We start from the raw sequence: 15560 nt of genomic DNA, 5'->3' as shown, positions 1-15560 counted from the left end.
ATGCCAACTTCAACGCAAGGTCTACAGTAAACAAACGTACACAGTATAAATGTTTTCCACCGCTGCCACTATACGACCTATGACATCGTCTCTCTGAAATGTTGAGCGGACAACTTTGACAGTAATATGCTCACTACAATGAAAAGAGTTTTTCCACCTTCTTCTCCCTAGAATTTTTGTGTTGTACAAAGTGTTACCTTTTTCAAATACAACGCATTGCATACATATGCAATGTTACATGCAATTTATACTGCAAATCAAATTCACCCATTGGATCTAAATATTGATAACGGCTTTTAAGGCAAAATTTCCCCCATGGTATGTAATAAGGCAAAGTGTCCTATGAAGGGCAAAAAATAAAAAAATATAAAACTCCTTGAAATGATGGTTTACGAGATAATTATTGCTAACGTTTTTGGGTCACATAGGGCAGTGTTTCTAATGGCGGCATACACAAAAGGATTGCCTGTTTCATAGCCAATCAGGAAAGGGTACAGATAAGAGTAACATTTTAATCTGGCGCCCTCTAACGTTGGTAAGTACAAATGATAACACAGCAGCTAGATTTCATTGCAATAAGAACGGACAAAAGTCCTCGATAGAATCATTAGTGTTAACAGTGTGGTAACACATATATGAACTGAAAATGCTCCCATGTTTCAGTATCAGTAAATGGACACATTTCTATGACATTTTTGCCATGCATTTGCAACTTTACTAAATTGTTATAATCAACATAACGATAATATTCCTTGTATAGCTTCAATTGAAATATCTTTAAGTATTCTGATTTGTAATTTGATGAAATGAACATTTCTTATACAACTGTCATATCATTAAAAATTACTCTATATAGCAGGTTTAATTGCCATGATCCAGTTCTTTAAGTTTTACATGCTAAATTATGAAAGCTCACTTAATATGCAAATTGCCAATTAGATGATATTGAAATTCATATGTCTTTCATAACTACTTTTTCATTGTGTATTGAATGTATAGAAAGTTAATTACTTATGCAAAGTACCGATTAACTGAAAATAGTAAATGTCTTTCACCACTGTTATATCATTATATCATCATTATACATAGCATTTTGCTTTAACTGAAGTCAAGTGAACTAAGATATAAAACCCTAATAAGGACAGTCGTTACACATGCAATGTGTAAGTAGCAGATGAGGATGTAACAATTCTAAACAACCTTTATTAATTATATATAATAGTATCCTCACTGTTAACTTTGGTCAAATCAATCAATCAATCAATCAATCAAGGTATGAATCATCCATTGAGCAAATTCAGGAAATATGCAAATAAGCATAAAACTTACAAATTACTTTAAAATCTTCCATATGGTTCCTCATTAACATTAGTAAAAGAGATTCATGTGATACTATAATGTAATCTAAGAATATTTGATTTCAAAAAGTACAATTACGATGAGTAGTTCTTGAAATATCGAGCCAACAGGCAGAATACACTAGGTAAATGACAACTATTAGCCAGTGCGTCACGTGATAAGACTATCAATCACGCAAAGTGCAAAGACACAAGGCATATACTGATGGAAAGCTATTTTAAAGGGGATGTTAATTAATAATCCGGAGTGGATATTATGTTTAAAATGTTTACTCTGTTTTAATCGAGTAGGTAAATGTATCCAACTGGGATCTAAATGTCTGTGCTGAAAATGGGGACCTGCCTAAAATTGTTTTTATCAAACTGAAATCGTCTCCTCTAAATAATTTCATCCATGACCTTTTTAGGTAATGGTTGAATAAATGCAATATAACAATACAATACAATCCATGGTATTTGTGTTATGGGTAATGAGAATGCAAAGGCTCGGCATTTACCGAAGAGTTTGTATGTTTTGGAAAGACATACAACTTACCCAATTTCCTTACTAGCAAATTTTCACTTGTATGAGGTGCTTCGGCTAGGGGAACAGATATTTCGTAGAGTTTAACTGTTCGAAATGAAATGGCCTCCTTTACCTAATAAGATTACAGTAGTGTTTTCCTCTTTTAGATACAGATGTAGTTTATGAAATAAATCTTGAAGGTTTTTAAATTTTGCAATACTGGAAGAGTTGTTATTTTAATATTATAAACATAATCCAAATAAATAACAATTCTAATCATTCCTGCATTTGTTAAGTAATACACTCCCAATCTTAGAAATATAAATCACAGTGATGTAAAAACGATAAACTATAACATAGACTCTAAACTGTTGCAAACATGACAGAGTAGCATGTGGCACAGTGATAGATGAGGACACAGAGATGTTACAGATTGAACAATACAGAGAGTTCGTAAATGATATTTGACTAACTGTATCTTATGTAAAACGTTCATGCCTAAAATCTTGTCCTAGGCCAATCGTTCATTTAATCATCCGTCCAAAAAATCTTTTAATAATTTTAATCTTTTTACTGAATCAGATCTGTCCCCAAACGTCAAACAGTTGTTCGGTAATCGGATCCATCTCGTTCAATTCTAATCGGAACGCGATTTGTCATTGATATTCACAAAACAAAATCGCATCGGAGTATTGTTCCGTAGAAAATGGAGTATTGGCTGGTTTATCTGCAATCTTAAACTCACTGAACTGAGATTTTTTTATCCAAATCCGATATATCAGTAATCGACCCTTGGGAAAAACATTCTCTGCTTCAGAGGAGCTTCATCCTTCAGGGCACACTCTATGATTTCGAATGCACGTCACGTAAACCTGTAAACAATGAACAAGGGCTTTTAGATTCCTTCGTGATCAGATGACCATAGTCGTTCATCCGCGACATTCTTTCTGTCTTCAATACGTACGATAGGGGCGACGCCTTTAGTCTTGAAGTAAATTCCGGGCGACGTGTTCGACACTCGACAGCACCAAACTTCACTTTATTAACAGACCAGGCATATTTGTATATCGGTAAGTCCTACAGCTACTTAATCAACGCACTCGTTTTCACAATGCTGAAGATCAGCAAATATCTATTGCAAGCACTCAATGTACTGCCATGCCCATATTTCCAGGCATTTGAACAGAAGCTCCAAGTCCTTAGTCATAACAACCATGGGATTAATAAAACCTGAACCTATGCTCGTTTGACACACATGTCCTTTAGGGCAAATTTAGAACGAATTTGGCCAACGTAATGTGGAGGCATTAAACGTTTTACTTAAGCACTTGGTGAAACTTGTAAAGCATACGTTGTAATCGTAGTCATAATGCCATGGATGAAAAGGGTAACACTATCTAATGTTCGAATAAAATTCATCCGTTTGGCGTTAGTTTTGTTTATCCAAAATAATCATAGCAAATAAAAAAAAATAGCTGTCTTTTTGTCTGACAAGAATGCAAATGTTCTTGTTCTTCACATGTCCCAAAAGGCAATTTGGTTTCTTTCCGCGGGTCAGTGATTGTAGACTATTTCTGTAATGTCACAGGCCAACTCTGCTAGTCGAGACTTGGCAAGATTTTCACACACTGAGTGACATGATCTGGAATGCTTTTAGGCTCATTGGATCCTATCCAAGTGAAAATATGTATTCAAAACTAAGAGCAGCGAAACACACAATTACTGTAAGATCAACTTCGCAAAAGCACAAACAAACATCATAAAAGTCATGTCAATTGAAGTTTTCGAGGGTCTTTAACGGCCAATGGTTTTAAAATATATACGTGGCATAGTTGGCTCTACTGTTGTGACGAACTTCAATGCGGTGATAATTGACACAGATGAATCTAGCAAGAAAAAGGTTAATACGATGACTTCCATGTTTACTCATGCGTGAATGCGTGTTAATTATGTTTAGAAAAAATGGAAAATTGGCCCAGTATTACGCTCCATAAATTAAAGAAATATATGAGCTCGACTTGTTTTTTCCCTTTTTTCCAACAGCCAATAATGTCACTGCTTTTTCTACTATCGAAGGAGTAAAAGAAGTAGCTCATACAAGTCATTGTCCTGCTTGGATTCCATAACCAGCATCGTGATCAAAAGCAGCGGTACAAGGGTACAGACGTGTCAAATATGATCAAGGTATTTGAAGACAAAAATGTTCAAACAGATGTTCACCAGCAAACATTCACGCTCCGAGACCCAACCTCTACAGACAGGGACGTACAAACAAATACATCTGCAGATGACTTAATGAATGGCTGTTGTTGCTGTGCCTGTCACATGACCGAAATGGTGGTTCACTCCAAAGCTGAAAGCGATGCACATTCATCCGTATCGTTGACACATCGTCCGAAAAGACAAAAAACAGACAAAAAGCAGAGTGGATAGACACTTATCTCGAACCTGGCAGTAGTGACGGTGGTAATGACGACAGCAGAGGCAGAATTCTCACCGAGACAGACTCCGTAAGACGTAAAGCCAATCACCGCCATGTTGGTATACCAATGTCGACTCCTGATGCAAACAGCCGTGACGAGTCTGCGTGCGGCAGTATTCTTAGTGTTGACGTTCTGCAATTGATGTCAGAGAAAAAGCATTTGCAGTCCGGGTCAGACCCCATACGTAAGTACGCTTCGGTTATATAAGAGTAGCATCATGGAGCTTTGTTATAATCAGTCAGTCAGTCAGTTAGTCAGTCAGTCAGTCAGTCAGTCAATCAATCAATCAATCAATCAATCAATCAATCAATCAATCAATCATTGACAACCAAACAACCAATCAAATAATTTATAAACCGCCGATATCTCAGTATCCATAGATCAAAGGCGCTGAACAGCTATTAAAAAAAACGCTTCACTTTAAAGTGAGTTGTAAGGTTCCTTCTGAAGCTAGTGGCTGACGGCTTGTGCCAAAGTTCAAAGGAAAGTTTATTCCACAATCGAGGCATGATAATGCATACCCACATTTCGTATTACTTACTGCATTTAGGCACTATTTTGAGCTTTAAGAAATATCAAGAAACATGAAACACTTTCCGTTTGTCACCTATAAATTGTCCTATTCCAATTTGTTTTCCTATAAAGATTGCCGCAATGTGAGAAAAAACTTGTATCCTTATACATTAAGACATCAATTAAGTTTAATTAAAAGGCTTGCATTAGGTCTAAATTTTATGTAGTAGCGCGTGTTCAGCACGCATGGTGAGAATTGTGCATGAAACTTCAGTTTTTTGTACACGCCGTGAAATGTTTCACTGAATTTATGATCTTATGTGGCTGGAAACACACGTCAAGGTTGTGCACAGTTGACTACTATTTTAGCTATTTTCAATAGCTAAACTAAAAAACTTCTTTTCATATTAAAACAATTACTGAAAAGGGCCAACAAAGGAGCGACTCTGTCCCTTCAGTGTACGAAGTTGTCAGGTCAGGGTTAGGGCTGCTTTGATGGTTTCCAGGAAAGTACGCGGAGTTTTAAAGTACAAGGGCAAATAGACGTTTGCCATCACTGTACAAAGTATCAGCAATGGTTGCCTTCACAGATAAAGAAACAATTGAGAAGATCACTGGTGAAATTTTAGAAGAGACCAATAAGAGTGAGTATTCAGAAAGTGACATTATTATCTATGTGAAGACAGAGTAATTCATCGACGTCGAATGATTTTTTTATGATTTCTCGTTCATTATCATGTATAATCACTTTGTTTGCAAGCCAGGGTTCAGGGCATTTCGAATGATTTTAGCGTAACAGTTACAGCCAGGGCCATTCGTCACCGGACTTTACCAGCTCCTCAAAGCTTCCTCTTGCTCAGACAACACTCAAGTCGGGAAAATCAACAGCAGCAGTCATCCCGACAAATCTTGACAGTGTCAGGGAATTTCGCAGGAGATTTTACAAGTGTGTTATCTCTCACAAGACGGAGACGAACACGTCGTTTGTTCGCTGGATAGTCTGCCCGATCAAATACTTGAGTACTTTATGCACTACACTGTAATATACCAAATTTGGGTTGGTGTCAGAGTGTGGCACTTTAGTGCACCGAGTAGGAGCGGTAGGTCGGGCAGACAATCCGACATAAGAGGAATGTCAGTCTCCTGTCCGAGTCACCGTCAAGGTCCTCATCCACCGTTTATATTAATCATTGCTGTATGACCATAAAAGCTATACTGAGTACGTACCATTATATAAATGTACCACCCTGATACGAGGCCCTTGAGATTCATGGTCGGCTGACGAACAATGTCATTTTCAGTGGCTTGCTTTAATAGGCTGCATTCAAAACTACTGGCGAGGGGGGGGGGGGGGCTGGTGGGAATCGCGATCGAAATCTTACGTTTTAGATCCCCCTGAATACTCTTAACTGCTAGTAGCTACAGAATGATCCAAAGGCACATACACAAACCAAATTCTGAGCGTAAGACAAACGACAAGCTAGAAAATCAATACCATAACCTAGAGATTGGTGACTCAGTCTCTGAATCACATAAACGTCATTTCTCAAGAACATCTAGATTATCGCCCATGGAGAGAACAGATTTGCAGCGTGCGAAATAATGACCGTAATTTTGCTTTTCAGGATACATCAATGTGCGTGGGGATTTATACCTTCAGATCGGGGACAAAAATTCAATGACCAAAGGACAAACAGAAGCACAAAATTCAGCACATGCGGCAGAAGAGGGTGAATCGTTCTTCACTTATTTAAGACAATGGCTTTCCTTAATGTTTTACCGCAGATCTGGTCTTGAATTTTGAAATTGAATTTTAGGGAAATATCAAGTGCTTTTAGGGCAAACTTTTACATTTTTAAATATGGACATAGTGATTGACATATATTGTCATATTTTATTTGTTGTACCATGATATTAACTATATGGTGTCGTCACGTTGCAATCACACCTTACTTCTCATCACCACAATCTTCTGCCGTCATCCTGCATCCGTCTACAGCGATTACCGACAAATTTTGCTAAATTTGTCAAAAATGACGTTATCTTTCCAATTATCTTCCCCTCATTTTAACCTAGAAAATGTGGATGACGATCTTGTTTTACTTTTGCAGAAGGTGCACGCCGAATAGGAGGCCAGACAAACAACAATTTACAAAGGAACAAAGGCCTTGTTGATGCGATAATAAATGATGATCTGTTCACCATGTCCGAACTTTTAAAGACACAAGATGGCTTGGATATCATAGATGGTCTGAGCTTTCTGCACGTTGTTGCGATATACGACCAATATAAGTTAGTGGCACCTTTATATGCTTTTTGCGACTACGGGAAACTGTACAGAATAAAAGTTGGTCCACAGTCAAAACTGTTTTGTGGTATGACGGCAATTGAAATCGCTGTCAAGTTACAGCACAAGGCAACATCCAACATGATTCAGGTGCATAACACCTATACAATGGGTTTGTGTCCGTTGCATGTTGCCGCTAAGATGGGGGATCTGCAATCCATTGATGCTTTTTATTCGAAGATGACAAAAGTCGACATACGAGGCGCGTATGGGAACACTCCACTGTATGCAGCATGCGTGGCTGGTAAACTTGAAGCAGTCAAGATGCTTATTGACCGTGGAGCTGACGTTGAAAAGCGGAATGACTGGGGCGATACGTTGTTACACAGGGCAGCACGTTGGGGGCAGTATGACGTGGTGAAGTTCCTACTCCGGACAACTCTTAAAAATCATATCAACCGAAAAAATCGCGAAGGGTGGACTGCCCTGCACATGGCTGTATACTACGGAAGTGTGTCCACTGTCAAACTCCTGTTAGAGAACAAGGCTAAACCTAATACAATCGATGTAAGAAATAGCAGTCCCTTGGACACAGCAAAACAAGAAACCACACAGAAATTGTACAGATACTGAGAGAGAAGAAATAGTTGTGCCGAAACCGCCACAACAAGAAGCAAAGAGAAAGTGACATGTTGCGAGATTTTCTCTTGAATAGCTGTGCGTAAAGGTATCACTGTAACCTTGACCAAAGCTAACTTAAAGATTTATTGACAAACTAGCGATGTATACCGTTGAGAACAACTTTCTCTCGATAGATAAACAGGGATAGAAATGTGTAGGAGCTTTAGAATTGTCAGAGCTTGCATTTTATGAGAAACGATATATGAACTAAAAATTCTCACGTGTTTCATTATATTTGCTGTTGTGTGTAAATTTAAGATTTTGTCACATGTTTGCAACTTGATTGAAAGTGTTATGATCAACATCATGGACAATATTCACCAAAATTAATGCTAAAGATCATTAAGTATACAAATACGTAATATAGTTGAAATAAAATACTAAAATTTCTTTGACAGCTGTCATTGTATCACCACTTTATATAGCAAGTGTAATTGTCTTTGGTCAAGTCTTTCAAGCTATATATACTAAACTGCGAAAGCTCATTAGATATGCAAATTATAAATTAGCTGACATAAAAATGCGAAATTACTTTCAATATTGTTTAAACCCGGTATCATCAATGTACATATGACATGTTTCGCCAACTTTGATCAAGTAAATCCCTGTATATATCCCTAATTAGGAAAGCTCGTTAAATATGCAAATTAGAATTTGGCTGAAGTGAAAATGCTTTATGACTTTCAATAATACCATAGCATCTTTAATGTACATAGCAAGTTTCGTCAACTTTGGCGGAGTAAATTAAGATATATATCCCTAATTAAAAAGTTCATTAATATGCAAATTAGGAGCATGGACTGAAGTAAAAATGCTTAATGACTTTTCAATAATGTCGTATTAAGTATTTTCAATGTACGTAGCAAGTTTCATCAACTTTGGCTGAGCCAATACAGATAAATATCCCAAATTGGGACGGGACATTAAATAGGCAACTTGGGAATTATAGGCTGAAGTAAAAATGCTTAATGACTTTCAATAATGTTTTATCATAGTATCTTCAATGTAGTAAGTTTCGTCAACTTAGGTTGAATCAATTCAGATTTACATCTCTAATTAGGAAAGTTCATTAAATATGCAAATTTGGAATTTGCTTAAGTAAAAATGCTTAACGACTTTCAAAAATGTATCACAGTATCTTTAATATATGTAGCACGTTTCGTCAACATTGGTCGAGTCAGTTCAGATATATGCACCTAATTAAGAAAGCTCATTAAATATTGAATTGGTTGAAGTGAAAATACTTAATGACTTTCAATAGGGTTATATCACAGTATCTTCATTATACATGGCAAAGTTTGTCAATTTTGGTCAAGTCAATGCAGATTTTTACCTTCTAATACGTAAAGTGCATTAAATGTGCAAATTAGGAATTGGCTAAAGTAAAAATGTCTGACTTTCAGGAATGTTGTATCATAGTATCTTCAAAATATGTAGTACGTTTAGTAAACGTTGGTCGAGTCAATTCAGATATATATCCCTAATTACCATAGTTTATTAAATATACAAATTAGGAATTAGTTTAAATATGCTTAATAACTTTTAATAATGTTATATCATATTACCTTCAATATACATAGCAAGTTTCGCCGGTTTTGATCAAGTCAATTCAGAAATATATCCCTAATTAGGATAGTTCAGTAAATATGCATCTTAGCTATTATCTTTCATGTCACCTCTTAATACCTTTCACAGCTGATATATCCTAGTGTGATCAACATTTGTAGCAAATTTCATCAAATTGTGGCCTGTCGTTCTTTTATATAATCTCTATAGTATAAATATTAGCGGCCACAACTCGACTAGTTCAGAAGAACTATATAGTAGTCCCAGCTAGGAATACCTGCTAAATTATAGAACATCAATTATAGAACATGTATATCCCCCGCCATCGTTTAATCAATTCGTGTCATCTATGAACCTATAACAGCCATGACAACAATTCTATGCAGCCGTTCCCATTGAATGTTTGTTTTTTCCAAAATAATTAATTATGCAAATGAGCATGAAATATAAAGCATCACAAGCAAATACTAATTAGGTCTTGCCATTTGCAAACTGAATCCATGTACCAGATTTGATTCAGACAGACAGACAGACAGACAGACAGACATATTAGTTCACGTGTGTGAACATATGGACCAAAAATGCGATCGAAAATGCGATCGAAAATTTGTGTTATTTTGTTTTACTCTGCTGATCTTTGGATCTTAAAGGAGTAGATACAAAACACAGCACTTATTATTCCCCTGCTGCGTCAAAAAAATTGTCTACTTTATGTCTTCAAACGAAATACAGAGACCGGCAGTTTTAACGTTTGACACTGTGACACTTTGGAAGGACATTGATATATCAAATCATTTTGGGAAAAAAAAGATTTCTGTCTTTATAAATCTAACCGATAAATTGTTTGTTGCTGATGGCCTTCAAATACTGAATAAAAATCTACATAGTGTATTACAACAACTTGAGTCTGATGAGTGACTTGTTTTATATTTTTCATACCTTTAAAGTCGAATCCTTAACATTGTGCTGATTGCTTCGCATTCCAATGTGTACCTTCGTTCTTTCTACAAAGGGACATAACTCCATGCGTGTACATAGAGGAAACTACAATCAAAGTCTGTAATTTACTAGATAAAATACATTAAGACATTGCAAGTGCCATTGTGGTCTCATTGGACTGTACTCCGTTCGTGTGCTTGTCTGTTCCTACAACTTAACCAACTATTAACGCTCTATAAGTTGCAGCATGACAGAAAACACTACTCTAACGTTTCAAAAATGTATTGTTTACTACAAGGTCCTTCTATCACGTGATAAAGGGACCGTGTTTACTCTTACAATGCTAAGTTTTCGCTCAACAAAAGTCTTACTCGATGCCAACAACGATCTCAACCAGTATTGTTCCGTAGAAAATGGAGTATATGCTGGCTTATCTGCAATCTTAAACTCACTGAACTTAGATCTTTTGATCTTTTGATCCAAATCTGATATATCAGTAATCGACCCTGGGATAAAAAGTTGTCTGCTTCAGCGGGTTTCCACTTTTCCGTGTAACTTTGGATAAAAAACAAACAACGGTACGCGTTATGAATACATTAAGTGAACAATATTTCCAGGGTAATGTTACTGAACAAACAATCGTCTGGGATAAAGTATCAAAAAATGTGAAACCGTAATGCGCGTTGTTTATACATTATGAACAAACAAGTTCTGCAAGTAACTTCAAAAGAATTACGGTTGAGTGGAAAATATATGATTATTGATAAGATAATTTGCGATTTTCTTCGGAGTATATCGTGACGTTGTTTAGTGAAATACTTGTTTGTGTCTAGATACCGACGAACGGATACATATATTCATACTATTTGTTTAGACGTCTGTCATCATTTTTGCGTTAACTGTGTATTTTAGTCAGTGTAGTTGAGCTTACATTTTTCGAATAGACAGACACTAATTTCATTGTATTAATATTGTTTGTCGACAGTATCGATGGCAGAGCTTTCGCATGATAGTGGTGTGAAACAAAACTGAAATTGATATGGCCACTGGTTTGAGTTCCAGCCTCAGTTACATCTGAGCGGAAAGCATGAGTGTTGTTTGAATCTGTGAGGTCACTTTTCTTCGATGACAAATGTAGACGTTTGCAGCAAAAACACTGAGATGTACAAAAATATCATACTTCCAAGGGACAAGAAAGATCCATAGGTGTTAAACGAAATGTTAAATTTCATAAAATAGTTCCAAGTTTTTGCATAATTAATTTTTATCACTATCACTGAAATTGTTTACGCCCCAAATATGAAAAAGTATTTACAGCACTGACACACGTATTAATAAGTCATGCAAATTTACCGTTAAAAAGTTATTTTACATTATTTTTCTTGTTAATCAAACTTCAACATTAAATGACTTAGCAAAAACTATGTGAGCGAATTCCAAATCCATCTCATAAGAGGTGATTGAATGTTTTAAGGCTATAAGTGACCATAAAGTACAGCAGTACATGTTGTGGGGAAAAAAACAATAAACGGGAAAATATCTAAATGACCCATATATTCATGACAATCACGGCATCGCTTTGTTCTTTAAAATACGCTCAAACTCACCCTATCATGAAGGGAATAAGTTAGGGTGGTCTTATAGTAAAGGGACAGAAAAAACGCAAGTTTTGCCTTGTTGAAATCGAAGATACAATATCATTTTCTCTTCGCATGTAAACATGTTGCTGAGATCAGAAAGACATTTCACGTGCATTTGAATGATGTAAAATGAATGACGGAATGATCATAAATAACTTTTTTTCTGGGACATGGATTTTGAGCGTAATAATTATTCAGTAATGATCTGTGGGAAATACAACATGATCTAGGGTAAGCCGTTTCAAAGGTAACCAAGAGCTTAATCTTTTTTTTTTGAAAAAGATAAATTTATTTCCACATAGTCACAAATAAAACAAATCTACATAACTGTGAATGCATTAAAATTACAATGCGTCTTGTCTGAAGACAAAAAAACCCCAAATAATTAGCTGTTTAATTGCAAAGATCATCATATGAATGCATTCAGGATGCATTCTTCTCCTTCAAGTCTTACAAGGCTTGAAAACTTTGTGATAAAATCCTCAGTTTTGTTCATCATCTTATAAGTGAAATATAATGTATTCATCCATGAGGAAAGATAACATTTTAATTGCATGACATAGGATTGAAGGGAAACTTTAATCCCATCAAGAGTAACCGAATTTCGAATATTCCAAACTGTATATTTTACAAAGGAAGTAATACAGTAAATAATGTCAGATGTTGCATTATTATCATATTCGATTCCTGCAATTGCTAATCTTTTGATATTGATATTATTATCAAAGTTGTGTTTTCTGACAAAGAAAGAAATACATTTCTGCCAGATTTCTTTAACATATTTACACTCAAATAAGATGTGTTCCAGTGTTTCTTCTTGGCCACAAATATGGCATTTCCCATCACTTAAATTGAAAGTTTTGGCCAAGCTTCCTGTGACAAGGCCTCGATGGAAAATCTTCCAATTTAAATCATTTACTGAATTGCTGACAATTCCTGTTGAATTAAGACGGTTGAATAAAGTAGCTTTGTAGCTGTCAGTGAGACTTAGATTCTCAGCCCTTTTTTGACCAATTTGACCTTTGACTGCATGCCATTTCTTATCAACTAATTTCCAATAAGTGACTTGGTTTTGACATCACTTTTGTCAGACCATAATTCTCTAAGTCTAAAATATTATAGTTTTCTTCATTTTGGATGTTTGAAGAGATGATTTGTTTCCAGGAATCTGGAATAGCATTGAGGAGTGTTTCATACTCTGTCTTGATTTCCTCTTGCACATGTCTAATTGTACCTCCTCTAATTTTTGCAATTATTTCCCATGGTTGAAGCCACTCATTTCTGTCATCATTCCAGATGTCCCTAAGCCTTAAAACTCCACTCTTTGACCATTTTTCATAAAGAAGACACTTCCTTCATTCTTAATATTGTCATTATACCACAGAACTTCTCTAAGAAGATTCTGTTTCGATGTTGGTAGATTCACTCTTGTAAGTCTAAGTGACTTCCAGGTATTTAACATATCCCCATACACCATTGGGGTTCGTTTGTTGTTGACTTTGAAATTGAGATGGAGGTAGTGATAATCACTATTCAGTTTATTGTCATAATTCGCTATGAAATATTTTGATAAGCTGGCCCATTTAGGGGTCCCTTTATCTTGATTTTTCTCAAATAATTTCATAAGCCACTTTAATTGGAGTGCATTAATTTTTTCTTCAATGTCGACAACTTTTTTGCCACAGTCATCATATCTTTGAATGAAAATGCCCCTTTTTATAACTTCTCGTTTGCCTCTCCAAATAAAATTCCATAATTTACTATTTGCTTCATTAATAATTTCCTTAGGTACGTGATCAAATGATGCCAGGTACCATAATTTTGATGCAGCCAGCATATTAGCTACAATTGCCCTGCCTTTAAAAGACAGATTTCTAGTATTCCAGATCTTAAGACAATTCGTAAATTTTTCCATCACTGTTTTCCAGTTTTCTCTAGATGTGTTACTGTTTCCAAACCCAACTCCCAAGATCTGCAAAACCTTGTTTGAAAAATCGATCCCTTCCACTGAATCAGTGCGGTTTTTAAAACTCCCAGCCCATAAACCTTTGGATTTCTTTTTGTTCAGCTTTGCACCTGTTGCCTTTTCATATTTGTTGAACATTTTCAACGACTGAGTAATGCTTTTCAAATTTCTCAAATAAAGAGTCGTATCATCTGCAAAACTCTTAATTTTTTCCTCTTGTTTGTCTGGTAGTATGAATCCTGATATGCTGTCATCTTTACGAATATTTTCAGCTAGCACTTCTGCTGCCATAATATACAGTAACGGTGATAAGGGGCACCCTTGTCTCACACCCTTATGAAGATGAATATTGCGAGAAAGAAAGCCATTACACTTAATTTTGCATGTAGTATTATTATAAAGAATTTTTATCCACTTGATAAAGTCAGTGCCAAAAGCAAGAGCTTCATCAAAACTCTCTGGAAGGGGAGAAGCGCCCTCAACGCAACCTAATCATGTTAAAAACGTGCTTTGTGAGATGTTACTATTTCGTTTGTGTGTGTTTTGTGACTTTTGTTAAAAGTGTTTTGAAAGCACCTTGATTGTGTTTCCTGTTTCTAAAGATCCGGCACAAAGGTTTAAATAAATAAATAAATAAATAAATAAATAAATAATTTCCGTCGAGGAAACCAGTGTTACCATTCTAAAGCTCAGACTCTTCTTTTCGAAAATATACAGAGTAAGAGCGTTTTTTGTGTCATCCGTATGAGAAATATTGCTTGATAAACTTTATGTTGGTTAGGTGCAGTTCCACCTTAAATGTACATCAACAAGCGGTAGACCAGAAAATTATTTAGAAGAATTTGAGAATCAGAATATTTGTCCCCGAGATACATTCTACCCTGAGGAACAAGCGTGTGTAAACGCAGTATCGGGCCTAAATCAAGATGTTTAGCAGTAATGAGACTTTGTTGGTTGAAATTGAACTCGGTGGTTCGAAACATTTGCTTTGCGTCGACTAGACAAACACCGTTTCAAGTTAATCTTTGCCATCATAATAGTCAAAAACATCGCTTTCCTCTAGTGTACATAGCATCAAATGTTTCACTTCTTAAAGCGATATCGTCGTCGTAACTCTGCCTGTGCGAGTTCTTGTTTAAAACAGTGTATTTCGTGCACGATATCTAGTTGCACATCATCGTCATAACTGCAGTATTTAAATTATACGATGTAGATTATGACAGACATGTTTTAACTTTCATGAATCACCATTGTATCTTGGATACAGTGTTTACATTGGTCGTATGGATCTCATACGACCTTAGAGCGCAGTTCCGACGACAGAATCCCTTTAATTTTGCCTACAGTATGGTAGACAAAGTGTCTAAATTTGACGGACTGTCAGTTCGAAAGAAACTTTAGTAAGAAAGAGATACTCTAACACAATTTATCGCAAAAACTGACATAAATTATGGTTCCCCCTTTTCCCCATACTCACCAAGATCCTATGGCGAGAGCTCAGCATGGTCGATTGCTTCCTGTCTGCAACAGTATTCAGTACTGCCCTTTGTTAGATGTGATACTCTATGAATTTCGAATGCACGTCACGTAAACCTGTAAACATCCGCGACCTTGTTTCTGTG

The 15560-nt window shown here is 36.0% G+C and overlaps 1 protein-coding gene across 1 annotated transcript; it reads left to right on the top strand.

Moving 5' to 3' along the window:
* The first annotated feature begins 2803 nt into the window (after nt 1-2803).
* On the top strand, nt 2804-10292 carry LOC139133509 (ankyrin-3-like). The gene is made up of 5 exons (XM_070700148.1): nt 2804-2933; nt 3907-4530; nt 5450-5503; nt 6485-6589; nt 6971-10292. Exons 2-5 carry the CDS (start codon nt 4413-4415, stop codon nt 7777-7779), a joined length of 1086 nt encoding a protein of 361 aa, XP_070556249.1. The 5' UTR covers nt 2804-2933; nt 3907-4412; the 3' UTR covers nt 7780-10292.
* Nucleotides 10293-15560: the final 5268 nt, after the last annotated feature.

The sequence above is a fragment of the Ptychodera flava genome, chromosome 5 (genome assembly GCF_041260155.1).
Source record: "Ptychodera flava strain L36383 chromosome 5, AS_Pfla_20210202, whole genome shotgun sequence".
NCBI classification, from domain to species: domain Eukaryota; kingdom Metazoa; phylum Hemichordata; class Enteropneusta; family Ptychoderidae; genus Ptychodera; species Ptychodera flava.
This window is presented reverse-complemented; position numbering and strand designations above follow the sequence as displayed.

Coding starts and splice junctions, on each gene's coding strand:
- LOC139133509 (XM_070700148.1), top strand. CDS start 4,413: ATGTCGACTCCTGATGCAAACAGCCGTGACGAGTCTGCGTGCGGCAGT. Junction 5,504..6,484: donor TTTAGAAGAGACCAATAAGA/GTGAGTATTCAG, acceptor TTTGCTTTTCAG/GATACATCAATGTGCGTGGG. Junction 6,590..6,970: donor AGCACATGCGGCAGAAGAGG/GTGAATCGTTCT, acceptor TTACTTTTGCAG/AAGGTGCACGCCGAATAGGA.